A 24,285-nucleotide genomic window follows, 5' to 3' on the forward strand; every position below is an offset into this window, starting at 1 on the left:
TTTTCTTGCGTGTCATGATTTCCGCATCCCTCCTCCTCGCCATCTCCTCCTATTTTCTCAGATGCTTCAGGTTATGGATCCAACACCCTATTAGCCAGCAGAAAGGATAAATAGTCTGTAAAATGTTACTTAACCACTGCAGTTCCACAGCACCACCATACCTCTGATACCATGTTCACCTTTTCTGTTAAACATACCATCAGTAATAAATGTTCTTAAACAGCATGCATTGTCATGTATTCAAGCTATTAACCAGTACAAGAGCAGCTACCTATAGTTGCTTGTCAGATGTGTGTGACAGACAAGATCTGAAAGCTACAAAAGGTAAGGTAAAGATAAGATACCAGCTGAAATAACAAATGTTTGGAAATTGAAAATTCAGTCACGTTTTTTAAATGAACAACAATGCCAAGAATGTTGTCTAATACTGTGATTGCAGTGCAGCACGGCATTATCAGGCTCACAGAGTTTGCTTTGTAGAACAGGTCGCCTTTTCCCAAAACATATTTGAGATTTCTGGCACGCAGTAGATTATGGACAGTTTATGAGTTTGCAGAACACACTGTTGTTATTGAGCCCTGTTTGATTTAGCCTCTTGAATGCATCAGGAGCGCTTCATTTATCACATTCAACAAGATAAAGCAGACTGAGCCCCCAAAGACCTGGCCTATTTGCATTTTAGCTGAAAGCACTCATGTACACCATGTTTCCATTAGTCTAGCATTGCCACACTTGAGCCGTACCAGGCCAGAAAGGTAACAGGAAAGACGGTAGTTCCTTTAAATGTATTGTAATGTTCTATAATTTACCCTGTTTAAACTGACAAGTGAATAATAAATAATAGTAACCATCATCATCATCTTCATCATAAAAATATTAACATAGTTTTTCTGCACAGAAATGTATATACACACAAGTTGGCTTGAAAAAGCTAACTCACTGTACTTCTTAATATTTCTTCTGTACTTCTTAATATTTCTGCTATTTCTTCTTCCATCCAATTTTCTCTAAGCCTACTCCTCCTACAACCTTTCAGCTACACATACAAAACTTGGCCAATACTTTCAGCTATTATGGAATTGTGTGGAGAGGGCTTTTACATAAAATGTTTTTTGAGATATGTACCGTTTTTCTATTGACTACCATGGAAACAATATTCAGAATTTGAACGTTTCAACACATACAGCTGACTTCACAATGGGCCTGCTATGGCTGCCAAAGATGCAGGCCATCTCTCAGGCAAAGTTTGTAGCTACTATCTACTACCATGTTAGGCTTTTTCAAGCCAACTTAGTTTGTCCTCAGATTTTCTTTTCTAGTTGTTGAAATGTTTAGTGTCATTTCATTGCATTCCTTGAAATGGTCATCAATTAAAAAAATCAGTTTCTAAATCTGTCAGAGTCTGCCTTATGTTTCTTTAATTATTTGCAGTCAGCCAACAAAGACCATTGGATTAATGCCTCCTAGACTAGTCAAAATATGTAATAAACAGGAGCATCTTATGCCCAGAACACATCGACACACAACAACAATGAAGACTTTTAGCTAATCTAGGCGGGCAGCTAAACTTAATGGAAAAGCCAAAACGTTCTGAGTTCATCACCAAACATTAGCAGGAAAGCTGGCTTGATTTTTTCCTGTTGACACAAAAGACAGTTTCCTTGCTTGTTGATTTTCAGGTGGTGTGCTTTCCCATTCTTTATTTGCATTCCCAGTCTGCATCTGCTTGCTGTGGCCAGAATGAAAAATTGGAGATTTGTGTGAGTTTTTTGTCTGAGTCTCACTCAGGTGAGCCTGAGGTAAGTAAAAGCATGCTTTCTGGAGGCAGTCCCCACTGTGATGCAACTGGACTCGGTCTGTTGGAACCAAGGCTTTAGTTTGAATGATCTCAACTCCTGCTCAGGAAAATACCGCCACAGGGGGGACACCCATGAGCCAGATGGCTCTGACAGTCAGATGCCTGGGCATTTCTGAGCAGGTTTATGTGTCTTTACTGCTCTCTGGTGGCTAAGTAATTTATTGCATCTTCAATGGATTTTTTTTTTGCAACCCCAACTGACAAAGAAAATTTTCCTTTGAAAAGTACACAGCGACATTCCAAGCATACGCAAACACTATATTCATATACAACTCACTATTCATACACTGAGGGTAAGTAACAGGTGAGTAACAATAATTCTGGCCTGGAGTTCCTCAGAGACCACTGTCAATAAAATTGTCAAACTTTCACCCAAGGGCACCAATAAATGAACTATCATTATTAGTAATTAAATGGGGAACAATTAAAGAGATAATTGTTAAGACAGCACATTGTATTACAAAAATACCCCTTACAGATTAAAATTAATACTCATTTAAAAATCACTATGGAATATGCAATCTCAGACAAAATCAACTCTGAATGAGAGGTTAGTAACTGCTTTAATAACTATGCAACTATGAATCAATTGCATCAAATAAATATAAAGTAAGTAGTAAGATGTAGATCAGGCTTAGGATCAATTCTACAAATTCAGTACCGTTTAATTAGTAAAGATAAAGTTAATATTCAAACCTTTCGCACACTGCCCTTACCAGTCCTGTGTTTGGCTGGCAACATCAACATACCAGACTCTGAAGTATCACCACAGGTGATACCTGTAATGAGGGATGAATTGCCAATCAGTTAATGACATGCTACAGACACATGGAGCAACACTAACTTACAGAAAAGAAAGAAGAAAAAGAAAAAAGAAAAACATTTGCTCATTAAAAGTGCTGAGTGCTGATGCTAGAAGATAACTCCTATGACAACATCAGAAAAGCCAGCACTTATAGTTCTCCACATCATATGCTTAATTATATTTACAGGTACACAGGTGCATCTATGGGGTTCACCAAATGTCAGGCTGATTGCCTGGTAAACAAATGCAGACTCACACACACCTTCCAAGCGTCATCCATATTTACAGAGTGCATCTACACAATCCTACAAGAACAATACACATATTCATTATAAATATGCATTAAAACTGATTGGTGATTGAAAAGGTTAAGGTATGTTAATTCACCACAGTAGCACAGATCTGGAAAAGGCAAATTATGACTGAAGGCTTTAAGAATAGTGTTCTTTTAGTGTTATTTTGTTAAAATGTTTGTTTAGGACTACTATATATAATGTTATTCAGGCAGGCCAGCTATACTGGAAACAGATAAATGAAAATGGAAATTACTTGCAAAAGTAAGCAGCCAGTAGCAAAAGTAGCAGCCAGTTTCAACACAAAGTGTATCATTTGCATTAACTGAAAAATGCCAGTTTCAATTCCAAAGGGTTGGATGTGCACAATTATAATTCAATTCTAGTGGAAAATGTCTATATTCCACTTTAAGTCCAGTTCCAAATATCACAATTTTTACAATTCCAGTTCAACTCCAAGTCGATTCCAGCTCCATTGCTTAAAGATCCTTCATGATCCACTTCATGAGATTTGAATGGAAATTGCTCTTAACCCCAATGGAGGTCTTATTTTTTCATGTAACAGTGCCAATGCATTCTTGTGATAGCATGTTATATCAGTTCTACTAAGACAATCATGCAGATATATTCTGTGTTGCACAGTATGTTGTGATTCTTTCCCTGTAAGAACACAGTAAAACTGTAAGATTATCTTCATTAGTTCCTGCCCTCCATTCGTCTCTGTTCAGATTTCAGGAATTGGAAGTGTTGCAAGTCTAAATTCTGAGGGCTACACTTCCACTCTCCTGCTGGTTATTGCAGCAACTGGAGAGCTGCTAAATCACAGGGTATGAATTGCAGGGCCATTTCATTCCCCTTGATTACTGTCATTATTCATTTGCTAAGCAGCCAGATGCTCTTATCTAGAGTGACTTACACAGCTTACATTTCTACATATTGTCCATTTATACGGCCGGACATTTACTGATGCAATTAAACCTAAGTACCTTTTTCAAGGGCATAAGTTCCGTGACTCCCCTAGGAGTCAAACCATCACACCTTCTGGTTGCAAAGTCCTCTTAAAATTATACCACATGTAACCCCATGCCACCACATGGCAGTTGCTGTAGTTTTCAATCAAGATTGTATGCTACAATCACCTTATTGACTTTGATATTGAGAGGGTCTACTACCAGTATACCAAACTAAAATATTTGCCTAACTGTGGGCCAGGATATGTTTCTTAAAGGCAATTTTGAGGAAAAGGTGTCCCCTCTTCCATCAATTAGGTGCCAAAGAAAGACCTGAACCCTCAATAAATATCCCTGGTTCATGGAGGTGGTGGGTCGTAATGTTACACAGTAGCTGGGTGACCAGACCTGAAACCAGAAGGCTGAAGGTCAAATCCATGGCCATGTTGGAAGAAAAATAAGAGAGCAAGTGTGCATGAGCAAGTGCGTGGGTTGAAGATGACGGCCATGTGTCACTCAAGACTCACACGGTGACAGCTTTGTTGAGTCTGGCATTCAGAGCCATTTCTGTCCTGTCCTGTTATTTCTGTCATCTAGATTTGAGTGATTCACTGCTATGTACACAGAGTCAGCCTGAACAACAGCACAGTAAATAATGCACTTTGCAATCAACAGATGCTCCATTTTATGTTTGTTTTTCAGATGCAGACAGGGACATTGCTGTCAGGCCCTCACGGAAGGTACTTAATCTGAAATCCCTCAGACATAAAGAACACCTAGCTTTATAAATGGATAAGAAAAATGTAAGATATGTTTAGTCATGTTGGATAAGTGTACCTCCTGTGCAAAAACATTACAATAACTGGCAAATATGGAGATGGTGCCTTAGTTAAGCCCAAATGCAAATCTGACCAAGGTGGTTCATTCAATTCCAAACAGATTGTGTTTTGTGCAATTAAGAACACAGAATGTGTGGTGTGTGATCAGTTGTGTAATTGATCATTTTACTAAGTGCTGGTGCATGTGCCTCTGAAGACATGCAAGAGACCCTTTGACCTGCAATGCTTTCCTAAAAGCACAACAAACACCATGCCACTTTAAACTCAAACTTATATCAATTTAACATGTACATTATGTGTACTTTGGCAAATTGTACATGGTGTTACTGCCTTTGCTGCTTGTAATTTCTATCTCATATTTGCCCAGAATAATTATCCGTGGGAAATACATCTTACTGCTTACAGGACTTACAGGTCACACAGGAGCACTGCTCCTTCACTGCAGGAAAAATAAAATACATAACATATTTCAACATACATTTATTAAAAAATAAAACAGCATTTGTGAGTGACAGACAGAAAAGGGCCCCATTTACAGTTGTGCTTTATTGTCAAAAGATTGTATAATTTTCTACAGCAGACAGCTAAAGCAGTGTCCACAGACCAATGGGTTTTAGAAAGCTACACTATGTTACACTGCCATGCATGACAAGACCCTCCTCCCATGCGAAAACAATGTACAACTATCTACTTCAACAGGGAAGCCCCTGATGAACGTGATATTTCAATCTGCAGAAGTGTATTATTTACAATGTCTCTTCCATAAACAAACAGACAATTAAAAAAAAAGCAAATGAAGACAAAGGTGCAAGAAAATGGCAATTCGAACTCAGGACAGTTGCCATGGCAATGGCATCACAAGGCCGGTGTTGCTAAGGCCGATTAAAATAACGGAAAAAAAAATTACTTTTTGTTTTTTTTTTTCTCTTCTCCAGCTTGACCAGGACTCACTGATTAGTGTGTTTTCACAGTTGGTATACATTTATGTCTATGCTACCCACCTGAGGACACTATGAGGATGGCAACCATACAAGACAACTGGGATCTATGCACAAGTCACTCCAAAGACACTCTCTGGAGGCTCTTTTTTCTTGCACTGTCACAAAGACACTGCAGTGAGACTTCACCGAAGTCATAAAACTAAATCTAAAAAAAGGGCCAGCCTTGATTTTACTGCATAGTAAATGTAAGCAGGATACTGTGAACCTTAAATTGAATTGATATTGCCATCATTTAACTAGTGTTGCAAGTTCCACGATGAAAAAAAGAAGCAGATGAAATTGACAAGCACGTAAATATAAATTAAACCTTCATACCACACAGCACTAACGTACACATAGACCCTACAGCTGGAACTCACCCTGCACTGCATGAGAAACCCTTCACATCAAATACTAAATAAATCAACTTATCAATGACATTACTGCAAATTATAGACATGTAACGTATCCAGTAAGTTCTATCATGATGCCAAATTTCAAAATTTTATAGAGAATATCACGGCTAGTAAAGATCCGTTTTTTATAGAGAATGTCACGGCTAGTAAAAATCCTTTTCTATCAGTTACCCCATTGATAGGTCAGTGTCAGCCACTTGGCCAAATCAAGCATCAGTAATCTAGTTCATTTTATTATTTATTAGAGCTGAATGAATATAGCTTGATTTCACCGACCAAAAGTCTATGAGCATTTACAGAATAACCAAGTGCACAAGGAAATCCTACGTTTAAAGAGAGCTGTAAGGCTGAACCATGGCTTTGACTCACACCATGTTCACTGGTTTAATTTTTCCCAAAAGCCAATGTTAAAGTGTCAAGAATATGGGTTACAAGGAAACCTTGGATCCTTGGAAAACTATACCAGAGAAAAACCAAACAACGCAATCTGAGCTGTGATTTGACACCACTGACATTAAACAAGAAGTACAAGTTTAAGGACTACCAGTCCAACTCCACCCCCTGCAGTTTGTCCAAGGCTATAGAATATGACAGTGTTACATGAGATTATATTGAACATTTTTCCAGACAGTTACTTTTCCATAGAGAACATCAATCATTGTTTTTTTTTTTTTGTCCTGGCTTAGAAGATGTAGTCATTGGTCATCTTGAGCGAAGGCATAGCGTCGTTGACGTTCTGGTCCAGCCGGTGGTACTCCACGCTCCGAGAGCAAAGTCCGTCCCTCCAACGCCTGCTCTGGGCCAAGAGGAAGATCTGTGGGGAGGGGGGCACAGCACCAATGAGTCAAAAACTCCACCTGTTTCCACCAGCCTGAACCTGCATCTACGTTTCCAAGTGTTCATTTGGCAGACACTGTCATACAAGTTGACTTACAAAGCAAAGGTATACACCTAGTTATTGCTAGTTATAGCCATCTCACATTTATCTTCCCTTTTCTTGGGCACGACTGCAGGGTATTACTGCATCTGTTGAGAGTTTTATTTAAGTACTCCTGCATCATTTATGGCAATGGTTATGATAGCAAAGTGTGACAGATTGGCAGATGTTCAAATATGATCTTATGTTTTCTGCCCTTGCTGTTATTCATGTGGGCTTACTATATGCAGCTGAGTACCTCTGAGAGCCTCTCTGGCTCTCTGCATTTAGTCACATGCGTTTAGTCATGAGCCAAACGTTAGTGGCTACAACAAGGTCATGTATGTAAACAATAATACACAGAGAAAATGGTCAGATGACATTTCAACATGTCATGCATCACTGCTATAAAAACCATAGCCAGACTGAAAAAAAACCGTGCTATAATGACTAACAATTTCAACAGCTAATGTCACTGTTCTGGCACAAAATAGTATCATGGTGGATAATGATAACTCAAAAGTATTATATAGTACAATTTACAGACACAGACTCACTCTGCAAAGTACACTTGTGAAATAAGTACCCTGCTCCTGAACAAACAGGAGATGTGTACGACTCACTGTAGAACTGACTTCCTGCTTCAATGACGCAGCTGAAAGATATCCGCAGATAGCAAAGTGCACAACGACCGCGCTGCACCTTGCAGAGAAATGTCAGGCGGCATCAACACTGTGCGTTTCGAGACTGTCTCAGACAGGTTTGCTTATCTGGAGAATGTGCAGAATGCTGCCAGACAATTCCCACCAATTCAGAGGACATGCAGTCTTTACTGTTGAGCTAGGAGTTCACACCTCAGAGGCAAAGGATGTCAGCTGCTACAGCACATGGGCTCTGCATGTTGACCTTTACCAGATATGCTGTATTTATTATGACACTGTGTAGAATCATGAGCTCCCATGTAGCTAATTTGCTATTTTTGCTAAGACAGATCCGCATGAAATATCACATTTTCCCGCAATTTAAGAAGATTCCAATCTATAGACGTCCATTTCTAGTACGAGGAGATACCAAAGACAAAATACCAAGTAGAACTAATGATTTATGCACTTTCACACTGTCATGGCCAACCCACAGATAAACTGGTAACATCCTTTATAAATGAGGGTGATGAGATGATAGTAATGGATGACTATAAAATCAATAAAATAGAACTGATAACATCAAACTGAAAGGAACACTGGTAAGTCACAAGTGTTTCTGTATAACGATGCACATATTCAGTGGCAGAATCAGGATATGTATGATGCGGTGTCTGACCTTTCTCTTGTTGTGGTAGGTGATGTACACAATGGCCACCAGGAAGGCGATGATGACCAGGTGGAAGAAGAAGTGGGAGTCCTCGTCCTGCGCTGTGTAGATGGTGGTGTCCTTCATGCGCACGGACACCTTCCCCGCGCTCTCTGCCTGGCCGAGGCCCGTCAGCTCTTTGCCGGTGTCGTCCAGGAAGTCCTCGTCCAGGCCCCGCCCGTCATCCAGGAGCCCATTCTCCAGCCCCCTCTGCGGGTTGGGGTAGTCTTCGTCGTCCTCGTCGTCATCGTCGTACGTCTCCAGGTCTGTCCCCGGGGAGGTGGGTGATGTGTCCTCATACTCCTGGAAGGGCACCCGCGGCTCCTGTCTGCCGGCGGTAGGCTTGGCCGGGGCCTCTGTGGGGTCTTTGGACTCGGGCTTGACAGGGGCAGGGGCTGGGGGAGAGGTGGTGGTTTTGGCTGGTGGGGGGGCAGTGGTAGTGGTGGTGGTGGTGGTGGTGGCTGTTGTTGTTGTTGTGGAGGTGGGGGTGGTGGGGGCTGTTGTGACAGTGGCAACCGGATTGTTTGGAGCAGCCTTTTTCACGTCATCTGGGGGATTGTCATCCGTTGTTATGTTTGCCGGCAGAGAGCCGTTTGTGTTGTCTGACGAAGGAGAGGGGGCATCTGAGGCTGGGGGTTTAGGTACTGTTGGAGCGGCCTGGTCTGTCTGAATCTCTGTGTAAAAAGCAACAGGATGAAAAAAATATTCTCCCCATTACTCTGACTGGATATTTTTGTGATTATTCATTTAAAATGCTGAAATGGATCACAAAAGCAAGCACACCAAAAAGTTATTTAACGTCGATAAATATGATCTTCTTGTTGGAAATTGTTCAGTGACCACAATATGAACAGCCTCATTTATTCAAATCCATGTCACACTTAACAGCATTCACATGAGCTACCACGTTCAAATATACAAATACATTAAAATACTATTTGTGCGTTTCCATTCACTGCATTTACATTGAACATGGTTGACTTGATTTTGATTCAAGGTTTGATTACATTCACGTTCATTTCCAATTTCTTATTTTATCCCCGAATACAGTTTAGGGATTACCTGAAATCAACATACTTTAACATGGTACACCATATTTCACAGGTTAAGAAAAACACATTAGCAGTCTTAACAGTGGTCTCAAAGGCCACTAAATCGTCTTCCCGTACTATGGAAACAGCATTTAAACTCTGCAGCTGCATATTTTGTTTGACAGTATGTTAGGTTAATATTTATTCCTGTACAACTACACGAATGCATCCTACTTGTTTTACCGTGAATGTGACCCTAATCATCATTCTCAAACTACACACAAGGTAGAGCCTACCTGTAAAAGACTGTTTCAGGGGACAGGGCCCCCATTGAGGCTCATTATAAAGAGGTTTTTTGCTCTAGTTTAGAGGCCTGCTTGGGCCAGCTCTCGCCTTCAAAGACGTGATTCAACACGAGTGGACATGAATGTGCTCCCCAGTGACTCCTTTCCCCCATCAGCGAAGCTGTGGGCTACGGTAGCAAAGAAAGTTCAGAGTAATTACAAACCTGAGCTAGGGGCCGGCCAGCTAAATAGAGCCATTCATTCCTGAAGATTTATGCAAACAAATGGCCTACAGTGAATACTCTGCCACACACAGACCTTAACTGTTTAATGCAAAACTTCAGCATGATGAACAGAAACAAGGGCAAACATACCTGGATCTCAACAGACGCAAGAAGTTTTTGGTAACATTTACTTGTATTTCACAAGCAAACATAAAAGCCCTCTTTTTCAAATCAGTCAAGGACTCATAACCTGATTAGAAATCACTGGTTCAGGAGAAGACGATGACCTTCTCTGGGCATAATGCAGCCAGCCCTATCACAATGCTTGAGCAGACGCCAAGCTTGGCATGTTTACGTGTTTGCAAAAAATGTTTTACTTCTAGGTTCATCCTGAAGGTTCACTGGAGCAACTCAAGAGGAACTTTCAAGATGTGTACCAGCCAAGTTGCCTGCCATCAGAGGGTTATGGGGAGGAGATGAAGCAGAGAGCCACTGACTGAAAGACTAAACATATTCCCCTGAATCAGTGGAGAGGGCATACATGTACATGTATTCATTTGGCAGACGCTTTTATCCAAAGCGACTTACATAGGTTACAGTTCTTTACAATGTTATCCATTCATACAGCTGGATATTTACTGAGGCAACTGTGGGTTAAGTACCTTGCCCAAGGGTACAGCAGCAGTGTCCCAGCGGGGATCGAACCAGCAACCTTTCGGTTACAAGTCCTGCTCCTTAACCACTATGCTACACTGCACAGAGAGTGGCTACGAACTGAAGCCAGGCAAAGGTGACTGTCAATGCACCTTCAAGGAAGCTGTAAAACTAAAACGTAGCTGCCAAGCGCGCGTAACATCAAGAAAACATACAGCCCTCTGCTGTGTTGAGGAAGTAGCCTGTGAAAATGAGACAAACACTGAGACGGTTGAAAAATATACAGGCGACTGCATGCTGGTTTTGCTTAACACACTGTTCATAATTGCGAGGCGCTGAAAAAGTAACAAAATGGACGCTTCAGTCACACATGACTTTGTTCGGTGCTTCTGAGCTCTACTGAAGTGGATATTTACTACAGTAACAGCCAGTTAAAATGTAATAAGTCAAAGGGTACAATAGATGCACCCCACCCTTAAAATGGTAACCACAATATGGCTACCAGACCAGTTCCCTAACCAGGAAACAGCAGTGCTCTTTGCTCTTTCCTGACAGATAAAGTGGCAAGAGACCCTATACTCAGACAAGAGGTGGGACTATAGAACAGCCTTTGCTCTCCACTTCTTAATCATTGTTTGTGTGTAAACATATGAAATACCAGTCACAAAGGCATAAGCAAACATCTCCAAAATACTCTCAGCTACGTCCCTTTGCATGTGCCGCGTAAATTAGTTAAACAGGTTAAACTTGATGGATGAATGCAGCGTCAACAGACGAGCCATTCATTCCGCAACTAAAGCAATGCCGCGCAAATCCCAGAGGACCTCTGGTATGATGAATGGACTAAAGTGAGAATACCCAGATTGAATCTTTCACACAAAAAGCAGCGCTCAAGATAACAAAGGCTAACAAATGAGACAGCTGAGCAACCCACTTCTTTGAAAAAGCTTCCTCCACCGTTGCTTTGCCATGAGAGAAGCAATTCAGTAAAACTATAAGCACAGACACTGCGACTGCAGAACTATCCGATCTCCTGCATGCTAGAACACTCCAGAAACTCTGATACTGACAAGAATAAAATCCTATCAATGTGTACTGATACAGGTGTGCACTGCAGGCTGCTGAAGTCGGATCAAACTAGAATCAATGTATGGGAGTAAAAGTTCTGAACTGGTCAAATAAAAATAAAGTTATACTGATGTACATTAATAAATGCTGGTCTGTAGATATTTCAAGTAAGATTTAAACCTCATCACTGTATATCAGCGAATGAACAATAACTGAGTAAAAAACAGAAAGCTGTCAAGTACTCAAACATCTTTCTATAATCCTACTCTGAAACAGGTACCCCACACATTTTGTAACTGTCTTAACCAAACAGTCATAATGCAACGAGCGGTTTGATAAGACAGGTATTAGTCAAACCTGGGATCTGAACCTTGAACACTTGATATTTCTGATCAAGATAAAACAACATAAACAAAACAACATAACGTTAATTTAGCTATCTGTTCAAAAAATAGTTTGCTAACCCAGTTATGTAAATTATTACCTTAAGCAAACAGCACAATTCAAAGAAACTTGTGGGAAAGAAAAAACGGGGACTACGTGGCCTATTATGTGGCAGTTAGCGAACGTATTGTAGCTAACGTTAGCTTGCAGGTTGCGAGGGACATGCAGGCTAATTGGCTGGCTAATTGTTAATAATACGACTCATATGGTCGTCCACAGCCATATGAACTAACCAACAGACGGCTAATTAATGTGAGACTTTTTACCCTAATCTGCTTCTTTAACCGATGTTTGTGCATGTTAAAGTCGTGAAAGAGGTTGCCAAAGGCAACTGTCAGGCTACCTTCACAACGCCCGTCAAACGTTGAACGTAATTGGGGGGGCTTGAACGGAGATGCTTAGCGAGCCAGCCCGTATCTCTACACTTCCACTTTTAGTTTCAACAGCGAACCCAGTACACATCTAAGGCTGACTCCCCGCACTCTTTACAACCAGTATCTGACACACATGACGGCAAAATAAACAGACTAGCAAGGTAACGTTAGCTAACGAAGCTAGTGACAGAGGCTAACGTTACAATGAAGCTAGCATTAGCTAACTGACGTAACTTGGCTAGCCAGCTGGCTAGAGGGCTATATTTGTGACATTTCATAACAGATATGTGTTAAAAGCTTATTGAGCAAAACCATGTCCTGTGCACACACGATTTTGCTGAAAATCTCACACTTAAATGCAGATTGTTGATCAGGAACCCGGCGACAAACTGTCTTAAAGCTGACTCCGCGTCATACCGTTATCTTTGTTAAGGACAAGTAATTTCCAACAAAACCAGCTGACGATGCTCGTAAGTTACATACCATCTGCCGGCAAGGAATGGCAGCCGAGAGGAAAGAGTTGTATAAAGGTAAATACGGAAAATATGCAGTAGATTTTCAGGCTCCGTCCCATCTTCCTGCACGTCGCCATCTTGAAAAAAAAGAATGTAGGGGCGTTACGAAAACTCGTGATTGAGCGGGCCGGGGGTGTGACGCCGCAAACACAAACGCGTTGGCTGGAAATAGATATGCGATCAGTAGATTGGCTGCAAATGTTTGGATTTTCTGATTTTCGCGAGTCTCAAAATGGCGTCCTCGTCGCATCAATCAGTTCGATTTGACAGTTTCCAGCAAAACTGTCAAAGGTTTTTAGAATCACAACGCCTGTCATGTTCAGTAACGAATTGCACACGAATTTGAACAGATTTAGACAATCATACGATGTGTCCAGTCATGTCTTTCAAACAACTGGCTGCTGTGTTTTATGGGCAGACCCATTCTGATAATTCTATTTCTTATGTTGGCCCGGTGTTACAAAGGTGACAAAGGAGCGAGAGGGAAGTAGGCTAATTTCAAAGCAAGTAATATCGATGTTCTATTTGTGGACGCCTGCCTGCACAGTACATGTATAATATATCACGATACAATCTATTTGGTAAAAATAGGTCTATGATTTTGATCTTTGAAATAAATGCAAACAAATTTTTAAACACCACTGTTTATCTCAATCAATGGACTTTGCAACCAAAAAGTTCATTTTCAATGAAGCATTATTAATTGCTATGTGTTGCTTGTTGCATTAATTATACGTTGTTTCATTGGTCTGGTATTCCAGGAGGAAGATTACTAGCCTTCTGTTATAGCCCATTAACAACTAGCAGTGGTGTTGCATGGTGGTAAGGAGCACAGCTTGTTACTCAAAGGTTACATTCCTAGGTGAGCTTTCTGCTGTTGTACCCTTAGGCAAGGCACTTAACCTGAATTGCCTCAATAAATATCCGGCTGTATAAATGGATAACACTTAAAACTGTAAGATGGGTAATGTGCTAAGTAAATGCAATGTAATGAAGCAACCTTGGGAGTCTTCACCACAGGAATACAAGCACACCTGTGTCTGCAAACCTTCCTTATGGTACCATTGCATTCAGCTGATGTTGTTTGTTATTGGAAAGATTTGGTAAGGTCCCTGTATAATCCTCCATCTAGTGTCATGAGAACCATGGGAACAGGGGAGATAAAAACTGTGGTCTGCGTCACATTTGTCCTGAGAAATATCACTTTCAGACAACCATCCTCTGCAACAGACAGATATCAAATTATAACAACCAAGACATTTGAAAATTATCTTAAATGAAAACACTGCTTCTTTAAAATTAAGGGAATATGCATGTGTGGAGGTCCATGGGCAGGTAGACACTTAACATGACAGTAGACTATGTCTCTTGGTCTACTGGTAACTCTGTGATGTTGTGGTGAAATGCCTTGTGATTGTGCTGCAAACCAATTCCCCCCCCCCCCCGGGGACAAGTAAAGTTTATATTCTAATCTATTCTGTTCTAGATGAGAGACTCCCAGATTTGGAATTCGATGCTGCTGGTGGTTTGGCTTTCAGCAGATGTCCCAAGCTCAAGGCAGGCGGCTTGTACTGCAACAACTGGAAGTCACGACTCCTTTTCATCTGTCCCCTATGACGCAGTCGCTTCCTGAATGGATGCACAGGGTGTTAGGAGTCTACACACTGGCTGACAAAAAAATTCTCACTCTCCACCCTAACTTAAAAGGGCATACTGGAAAGACTAATGCCTCTGATGTCCAAGAGCCTTTGATCATCAATTACGGACTACTGTGAACACATTTGCCTTGATCAGAAGGCCCTTTTCCTTGATCCATTTGTATTATTGCAGGTATAAATGACACAGGAAACAAGTCTTCAATATTAAATTGGTTTATACAGTAGTGACAGACCTACTGTCCTAGTTCTTAGACATGCATGCAGTTTGCATAGAAGGCTCACTAATGCAAGGGCTCTATAGACAAAAGCACAGAGACCAGATTAAGATAAAGTTATTTAATTTTTTTTTCCTGGGAAAAACAAAACTGTCAAGCACATTGTGTTCTGTTCCTATTTTAACATCAAAGTTGGAAGACATTTCCCATTCAAATGCACCCATGTCCCAAAAGTATTTATTTTAAGGAGGGAGGGGGGTGTGGACATGTTGTGAAGAGGTCTTCCTGTCTAAATATGTACTCTTGGCTCACTTGACAGAATTTTGTCTTCACTTTACAGGCAGAGGGAAAGAAGACAAAGACATCTGTAAAATAATATTTTTACTGTTTGTAATGAGAGACAAGATTCACACCAAACGCACACACACAAATACAAGTGAAACAAATGCATTAAATGTATACACCAAAGTTTAGTGCCTTGGAGAACAACTGTTGCGCAAGTGAAAAGACAACTAATCCGTTCTACTATGCTCTTACTGAGACAGACACTTCTATGCCTGCTTGGAGGTTTTTGGCTTGGAAATTCACTACAGTACGGAAATACTTCACGGTAGCCAAGGAATATTGTTATGTAGTACCAAGGAACAACATTGGTGACATCTGTGACACATGCAACAGCCCCATCTAGTGGACACGAAGCAGTATGTTTTCCCCAAAGAACTAACCACCTCAGGTGCTTTCTGACCAAGCTTAGCAGACACCCGTGCCCAGGCGTTTTCCCTTAACCATACCAAAACAAAATACAAATAAATAAAATAGTGCTTACATGATTGAAGTGGAATGACAATGTATCTTAACATTTCAGAACACTATCTAAGAACTACAATTCTTTTATATAAGTTTAGATTATATACCAGCAAGCTACCAGCTAGTCTTCAACTATTCCTTTCTCCCAAATTAGACTCCAGGGTTCCAATATATTTTACCTTCCGTTTATCCTTTTAAAATGACAGGTCTGTAATGTAAAGTGACAGTAAAGTAATGCTTGCATCCCACCCGCAACACACCTAAGGGAAAAACAATTTGTGAAGGTAGCTATTCAGTAAAATATTTGGAAGTTCTGGATTTTGCTGCTGTGCCTTCCTAGGCCTCAAATTCCAGTCCTAAACCCAGTTTGTGGCCACCAGCATTGATATTCTTCCCATCCAGAAGAGCAGAGAGGGTCAGTTTAATGCCTGGACAGGAAGGAAAATGGGATTAGTGAAGCAATTTGGACACTCTCCAGGCTGAGTGTAATATCAACGCAGCAAAGTACAACAATAAAATAATGAAATGCAATTTATGTTTAAGGTTACAGTCCCTAGTTCCTTATGTCCAGTTCTAGTATCCATGTGGGATGTGGTAGGAATAAGAACAACTACTGTAGTACTGAAGAGTTTCTGATTTTGCCCCTCATTTAGTTCTCACCTGGCTTCAGGGTCTGAGTATATCCCAGGCCCACGAGACTGGAGTTGTTCACTTTGGCCTGAAGAGTGAAGAGAAATATGTTTGTGTCAAAACACCACACACCAAAAATTCTAAAACAGCTAATTTCAATACAACCTGAATTCAAATTACTCACGATTTTGGTTCATATGTCATGACATATTTAAGATCATCATTTATTTAAAAGTCATTCCCAGTGTCCTGTTTAAATTAAGTTCAATTTTAAAAGTGAAGAAACATTTGAAAGGCAAGCGATACATAATCTATCCTTAATCTTAAAGATTACATCAGGGTGATTTTTAAATGCTTGTTACCAACTTGTCAAACCCCTTCCAATGGATTTATTTTCTCACAGAACCTTCACAGACTCCTTTTAAGTAGCTGCGCTGAGGCCATTTATTCAGACCGAAATCAGTATGCGCGCAAACCCACCGAAAAAGAGGCGTCCGCATCGATCTGGTATTTCGCTGCGATGCCAAAGCGGGTGTTGCTGTTCCCAGCAGTCCAGGCCAGGTTGACAGCAGTCTCCAGATTGTCATTCACCTTCTGGTAGATGGAGCCACCGAATTCCGTGCCATCGTTCCTGTAATGAAAAGACGTTATGTAGGACATTATGACCGGGGGTTGCTTGTCTGGGACGCATTTGGGACAACCAAATGAGGCATTTTGCAAGACAGTGTCATAATATTTGGAATGACTTCCACACCACTATACTTTCTATCATATCAATGATACGCTAGCATGTATCTTCACACAGTCATTTGAAGTGGATGATGAAGACTCCACCAAAAATGTGTATACCCACTGTGATAGGTGACCTTTCTCAGCATCACCACTATACTGTAGCTACCAATTGCCCAGACCCCTCTGGAGCTTCCACTTCATGTTCTACAGAGGTGCATCATTTTGACAAAGACAGAGATGCATGGCAACTGTAGTAGTGTAGCCACAATAATTTAGAATCCTGAAAAAAAATGTTCTTGCCCCGGCGATAAGAACCAATTCAAACAAGCAGACATTGCGACTGGATTAAGGATCTCGTCTTAGACGTGGACGTGACCAATTTAATCTCGCAGAGAGACGAGAGGTATGCCAAGCTTTTCGCAGCGGGGAAAGAAAAAGCACTAGCTTACTCTCCTCTCCTTACAAAGCTCCTGGAAAATCCCATCACACTGGAGTAAGTGGCTGTAAAAATACCTGTCACATTGATCCAGAGAGACAGACACAGACAGGTAGAGCCAGGGTGATCCCGGGCCTCCTGCTGAAGCCCAGCCATGCTGGCATTTTTAAGAGGAGCGCACTTACACATTTGTGTGGAGCTGGAACTCATCGGTCTTGTACCCCACTGCAAAGTTGCTCTGGGTGACTCTGTTCTTCCCGGCCTCGAAGGTCATCTGGTAGCCAGCCAGCCAGCCCTCGTAGCCTACCACCACTGCCCCGTGCACGGCAGTGCCGTTGATGTCGTAGTCCACGTCACAGCCCAGGTTGATGTGCTCCCTGTTGTAGGCGGTCTTGATCTTGCCGCTCTTCTTGCTAGAACAGGATACAACATGATGTCAAAACAATAGCTTGCATATTTTCTACATATTATATTCACAATATCTGATTTTTTGTATGGGGGGTGCTGATTAAAAAGAAACACACTGGGCACACTGGGTAAATGTCTTCTGGTAGTTTAGAAAATGTCAAATTTTCAATGTGAAATCAGAAACCGAAACAGCAAACTACCTGTTTCCAAGAAAATGAGAATTTGTTGCTTCCAAGTAGCTTGTTGAATTAATCTTGGAGAAAGTGTGTGTAGTTCTTTTGTTACAGGAGTTGAAAACAAAACTCCATTACATTTTTCTGTGAGTAAGATCCCACCTTACCCAGTATTTGGCGAAAAGGACGAATCAAAGGTCAGTTTGAGTCCTTTGGCCAGCTGGAAAGAAAAGGAAACAAGCATTCGAAGTGTTTATTATTAACACTATTACTTATCACTCGCTTCCAACACAGCTCACAAGCTTAATATGTCATCCATTTATAGAGAAACTGAGGCAATTCAAAGTAAGTACCCCGCTAAATAGTGCAATCCACAATGGCCCCTCCTGAAACTGCTACCTGGGATTTGAATCCAAAGGTTCCTGATTACATGCCCCATTCCCGGACCCCTACCTCACACTGGCACGTCTCCCTTCCTCTGATTAACGACACGGGCACTTCTGGCCTTGTCCAAGCACAAAGGCAGCCATTACCTGGTCCTCCAGGGTGATCTCTGTGCCCAGGGTGTTGTCAGTGTTCCACTTTTCGGTGAAGGTCAGACCGTGCTCCACCCACTTGTACTTGGTCTCCAGGGTACCCGAAACTTTGCTGGTCTCCGTGTTGGCGGACCCCGAGCTGGTGAATTCCTGAGGTCGAGCAGAACACAGAAGGTAACGGTCACATTAGACAAAACGCAGAAGTGGAAGACAGAATTTACATTAGCACCTGATGAAGTGTGCCCAAAGAGACTCGCACACAATCCACTCTGTGGTCAGCGTTCAGCTGAGTTTAAGTACATAAACTGCACAACAGAATTGGAAAATTTGCCTTTTCTTCTTTTTCCTTTAGGACACACAGGGCTGACTCCTATTACTGCAAGGTAGACACTGACGTTTCCATCATTTCAACAACAAGCCAACAAGCAGACAATAGCCTATCCACAGCACTACTTAATGGTCAGCATGCAATGATAATCAGTTGCTGGACTCAGGAAGTAGGTTCCAGTAATATCATCAGCACACTCGAGGGCCACTTGAAGTGTCATTCACTTAGCTTTCAGCCACTGTTGTCTATCACTTGTGGATAATGGGCCCTCTTGATAACTGCCTCTGAAGTTACAATTGACTTGTCAAACCTGAACGTACCAGTCCATTTTCTGACTTTGTCTTCAAATCCAACTTGATCTGGCCAAAGCCTGGAAGACATCGTAAAAATCAATTTGGCATGAATAAATCAATCCAGCCTTATCTAGGATCACGCCAATCACAACAGGTTGAACACTTCAGAGCATAGTTAGATAAATACAAAAATCATTCTGAAACAATAATAAGCATTAAAACTGAAATAGAACTAGGTACTCCCAAACACAAAACAAATCATCCAAAACAGAAATCAGACAGACTGATAAAAAAAAAAAAAAAAACACTGAGGACACAAAAAAAGACTAAGTTACAGCAAAAAAACGTAACAAGCAAGCAAGCGCAGCTGAACCCAAACTGCAACGACAGAAGCCGGAGTAAAAAAATTCAGAGATGACTCTCTGCAGTCAGAAACAAGAACATCACAATTACTGGCTCACATACTACACTCACGCACCGGAAAGAAAGATGCTAAAAATACACAGCAGAAAAAGAAAACCCACCAGCAGGCAATTGTCTTAATGACTTGTGAACTGGAGTCAGCACTTCATTACAGTGATGCAAATTAAATGCGTGTGGCCTTCGGGTTACAAATCAATCACCACATTAGTCAATATTCAATAAATAACCAGATTTAATTAAACAAAGCCCTCTGCAGGACATGCATAATGTCATATTTTCACGGTGCGGTACATACCGTCTGTTACTGCACCATGAAAATATGACATTTTGTACACTGATGGCTGTTTGATGTGGCTTCAAACAGTATGATGTGGGTCACGCAAAGCAGCCATCACAGTTTGGCAAAAGCCCAGTTTCCCATCATCCTTCGAGGCATCGCTCCACCCTCTGCAGGGAGGAGACCTGGACTGTCACCTGCGCTGTACCGTCAATGCACTATCAATCTGAATCACTCCCAGCAGCAGGCCAGGCCTCGGTGTCTGCATGCATCTGAGGGATTCTCAAAGTTCTAGCCTGAGACAGGCCTCCACATGAGACTCGCCCAACAGGTTAATGCAATTCATCAAAGCAATAACATTCACATCAGAAAAACAAATGCAAACATGCGTTGCAAATTACCGTATCCCTTGGTGAAGACGTCCTTGGCCGGCTTGCCCAGGTCAACGTAAGTGGGTGGCACCGCCATGATCTGCAACGAATAGAAAACGCCCCCATTTTAAGCGAGGTCGCCCAAATCCAAAAGCACAGACAGTGAAGGCGGTTCGGAGCGCGAGGGTTCTCTTCTGATGCACCTGGAAGGCCCGGCGGGAACACTCCACAGACAGGAGACACAGATTTGGAGGTCACTCACCACTGCAGCCGACAGACAGCAAGCTGTCCACAGCGACTTGCTCGCCTGGTTTGACACGACAGTAAGAAAAAGATGTAGCTGGCTCTTTTCCCCAATAGACTGATCCCTTTCAAAAATACCAGTCAGTGCCCACAAAAAATGGCAATAAATACCAAAAGGTAATACACCTGAAATGAGGGGGTGGTTTATTATTTATCTGCTGTTCTTTACCACTTCACTGCACTGCTGAACCCTTTAAGCCTAGTTTTTCTACACCTCAAGTGTCCTCAATACAGATAACCCAGAATATGCAGCTACAACATTTTCGAGACCATATGTGACAGAGCTCAGCTGAAGTATGACTTGATGACACAAATTTGCTCTCTGACAACTGACACTAATAGGCTGGGAGACAGACATGCAAAACAAGGCAGAAGTAGGACACACACACACAAACAGAAACGAACAAACACACACACACACACACACACCTATCACAGCAAAGCCTGAAAAGGCTTTCTCTGTGTACTTCATTCACCAACAAAACCCCATTACAATCTTTTCTGTTTGGATTTATATGCTATGCCAGCGGTCTGTATAATTAACAGGAACTGAACAGATTGATTTGAATAATACTGAGACGTGACATAGTACAATCTCTTCTTCCATCTCCAGGCACTGGACAGACAATGACTCACTCATAAAAGAGGCTCCTCACAAACTGTAACGATTGCTTTCACTTTCAGACAAAAAACAGGGCAACAGGACAATAACCACAAAGTATTCTCTTGGGCGGAATATGTTTAAGTCAGGCATTCCAACCACCACACACAAACAAGAACAGGAAACTGCTCGGCCCCCTATGGAGGCATACTGCCCTGACTTATGGGAAAAAGTTAGTACACTTTCAGTGGCTTTACATAACACTGCGCTGAGAGGCACTGCTCTCAGACTCAGACAGCTAATGGTCATCAAAACTGCTCAGCTGATGGGCAGAAAGTTGTCATCCCACCAAACCACTCAAAGTCAGGCCATACGCTATGCAGTCATATCAATGCCTTCTAAAAACCTGTAGATTAACACCTACTATATACTCAGATAGTACAGATAGATATCGTGTGATCATGGTTCACTGAACAGGGGAGGGTCTGAGTAGTCTGTGAGGGCTATACGCCCATTCAAAAGCACCTCTTGAGATACGCAACTGTTCACAGGAGTACCAGTAATGAAAAAGCGGGTTATCTGCCCCGATACAGTCACAGTAAAAGGAGGGATATTTGTACACAGTGTGCAGGTAGCAAGTTAACATAGGATGTCATGATAATACTTAAAGGCAAGCTAACTAGTTAGCTAGCAAGCTAAGTCTCGATCTAGCGTGCTGTTTTGCTGGGTAGCTAGTCATACATTAATGAAGCCTGAACTATCTAACTATGCCTTGACATTGCTCACAGGAGAGCTGGCTAAGCAGATAATTCCTCCACTAGGGCTATGCACCTGCCATTTAAAGGGTTTGGAGGAAAACCCTTTTTTGAACAAGGCAGGGACGGAAGCTGGTAACGTCAGCAGTATGTATGAATAACAGGTGAACAGAATTATCAGAAAACATTCCATGAAGAACAATATGTAGGGTATACAGGACTTAACATGTCGGTGATAGGGGTAGCTTGAGGTTGCTCCCGGTTTATTTTCACACAAATGGCCTCCAGAGATCACAAAAATCTCCCCCAAGAGAGGATAAAGATATTTACAGAAAACAATTACAGATGGCAGTAATTAGATATTCCCAACTATTCCTAAGACATGAGTCATTGAAAGCAAGAGACTACAAATTTGATACAAATTTCATAGTTCTTAAATATACTTAACAGCCTAAATTTAAGTGGTATTTTAGAGGTGCTTAAAAGTTTTTTTGTTTTTTTTTTAAAAAGCATATGTACTGAAGGCACTTAACTAGTTCTTGTCGGTCAAATAACATCAGCACAGGAAATCAGTGCTCTGAAATTTTATTACAGCAAGTAGGTTTATAGGTTATAAACTACCCTTATTACAGTTATATAGATATAATCTTCCTTAATCACAGGTGGCTGGATATTACATGTCTAATGCAGACAAATTAACCTTACCAACAACATTACCATCAAATTTCTCAATGAACAATCGTCATTTGGCTACCTATTGCTAAGCTAGAGCAACTAGCAACGTCGACAAACTCCCTCATTTCATCCTCATAGTCAAATTCAGGCCTAGTGTGGCAATGGGAAAATACCTTAAAATTGAGCAAGACAAGGCACCTGCCATTCGTCTGACAGTTCGTGTTAAAACTCGGTAGCGTCTCGGATTTCGGAGGCTGATGGTTAGTGTAACATTAACCGTGCTACAATCGATCTGCATGGTCCAGGTACACAACCTTTTCGAAGATGGTTAGAGGTCATCCGTTCGTGCAGGACAGCACGTTTCTGTGCAAGCGCTGTGAACTGCTGGTGTGCTCTCTGTTGGAGTTAGCCATCAGGCTAGCTAGCTTGCTTGCTGGGACACACTGTACTTATGCCTTTGTCAACCCTTTTGTGCGTGTAGCATAAGGTCCATCTGAATAGGCAGCTTGCTTTCTGGAAAACCATCAATACTGACATCCAACAGCTTTCCGTCTATTCATTTCGCCATCTGTCTGTATGCCCATTTGTTCTTAGGGAGAAATGGGACTGAGACAGGCCCTCAATGACTAAACCACAATCAGCTACTCCATCGAGCCCCTGCGTTAGACTTTCAAAATAATAACGCGTAAAAAAATCACCAAATTACCCTTGCAATCCACACCAACACTGCAGCTAGTATATCTGATAAAAACCCTTTTCTCTAAAAGCAGAAAAGTGACATTATCTGTCTGGCTAGCTAACTAGCCTGCTAGCTAGCTGGGTCTTCCTTTGCTACCGTGGCAAGCTAAAGCGATTCACTTTACACGACAACGGAATGGCGTGAAAAAGTGTGTCTAAGCAGTCAGCCAGCCCAAACCTTAACCTCTTGCTGACCTACTAAATTTCTAATATTAGCTGCCAAGCTAGTTAGCTGGCTCCTTGCTACCACGCAGAGGCCTTGCTCACAAAGGCGATCAGCTCGCTGCAGTGCAGCATCAGCATCCTGCGCTCGGAATGCATCTGCAGCCTCCGCGCGTCCGCGAGCTGTCCCGCCGCGATTGCTCAAAGGACAATATCCCACAGGACGGCGACAATATTATAATCATTGCCCACGATTGCTGGTCGTTTTGAATTTCGACATACCTTTTTACTAGTGTTGCTCGTTCTCGCCTGGAAAGCACTCCGTCAACGAGATAAAGGGAGGAGTAGAGGCAGGCGATTCGGCGTAGCGTGTGGTGGGAGTCACGTAAGACGTACCGATGGGACCACGCCCCTCGCTTATCATAAGCACCGTGAAGATTCCCTGCGTTGTCCGGTCATACTGATGGGTGCACAGACGAGACACACCCAGAACACAGAAGAAATGTCGTTGAGACATATTGATTCTAGTCAACACAGTCAACACGCACTATTTAATTTCGTCACATGAAAACTTTTATTGGGTTGTGTGAAAGATGAAACTAAATCAGAGTCCTGAAGGATGAAAATAAAGAAGATGCTACCTGTGATTATCTAGATAGTATTTGTACTAGTATTTGAGGGGTTATGCATTGCGCATTCAACTATGTCCTGGTTAAACACTGATGTTGAATTATAATCTTATATTTCTGTTTCATTCCTCATA

General features: G+C 41.7%; 2 protein-coding genes across 2 annotated transcripts; both read right to left on the reverse strand.

Annotated features, from left to right (window-relative positions):
* Positions 1 to 5,662: 5,662 nt before the first annotated feature.
* On the reverse strand, positions 5,663 to 13,097 carry c3h5orf15 (chromosome 3 C5orf15 homolog). Its single transcript, XM_036522951.1, has 3 exons — positions 12,970 to 13,097; positions 8,378 to 9,081; positions 5,663 to 6,955 (listed from the first exon to the last, which is right to left on the reverse strand). The coding sequence occupies exons 1-3, from the start codon at positions 13,076 to 13,078 to the stop codon at positions 6,824 to 6,826; spliced, it is 945 nt and encodes a 314-aa protein (XP_036378844.1). The 5' UTR covers positions 13,079 to 13,097; the 3' UTR covers positions 5,663 to 6,823.
* A 1,917-nt stretch (positions 13,098 to 15,014) lies between these two features.
* Positions 15,015 to 23,894, reverse strand: vdac1 (voltage-dependent anion channel 1). Its single transcript, XM_036525314.1, has 9 exons — positions 23,805 to 23,894; positions 20,319 to 20,388; positions 19,245 to 19,294; positions 18,594 to 18,746; positions 18,228 to 18,280; positions 17,665 to 17,892; positions 16,792 to 16,942; positions 16,342 to 16,399; positions 15,015 to 16,109 (listed from the first exon to the last, which is right to left on the reverse strand). The coding sequence occupies exons 2-9, from the start codon at positions 20,383 to 20,385 to the stop codon at positions 16,018 to 16,020; spliced, it is 852 nt and encodes a 283-aa protein (XP_036381207.1). The 5' UTR covers positions 20,386 to 20,388; positions 23,805 to 23,894; the 3' UTR covers positions 15,015 to 16,017.
* Positions 23,895 to 24,285: the final 391 nt, after the last annotated feature.

The sequence above is a fragment of the Megalops cyprinoides genome, chromosome 3 (genome assembly GCF_013368585.1).
Source record: "Megalops cyprinoides isolate fMegCyp1 chromosome 3, fMegCyp1.pri, whole genome shotgun sequence".
Classification (NCBI taxonomy): Eukaryota; Metazoa; Chordata; class Actinopteri; order Elopiformes; family Megalopidae; genus Megalops; species Megalops cyprinoides.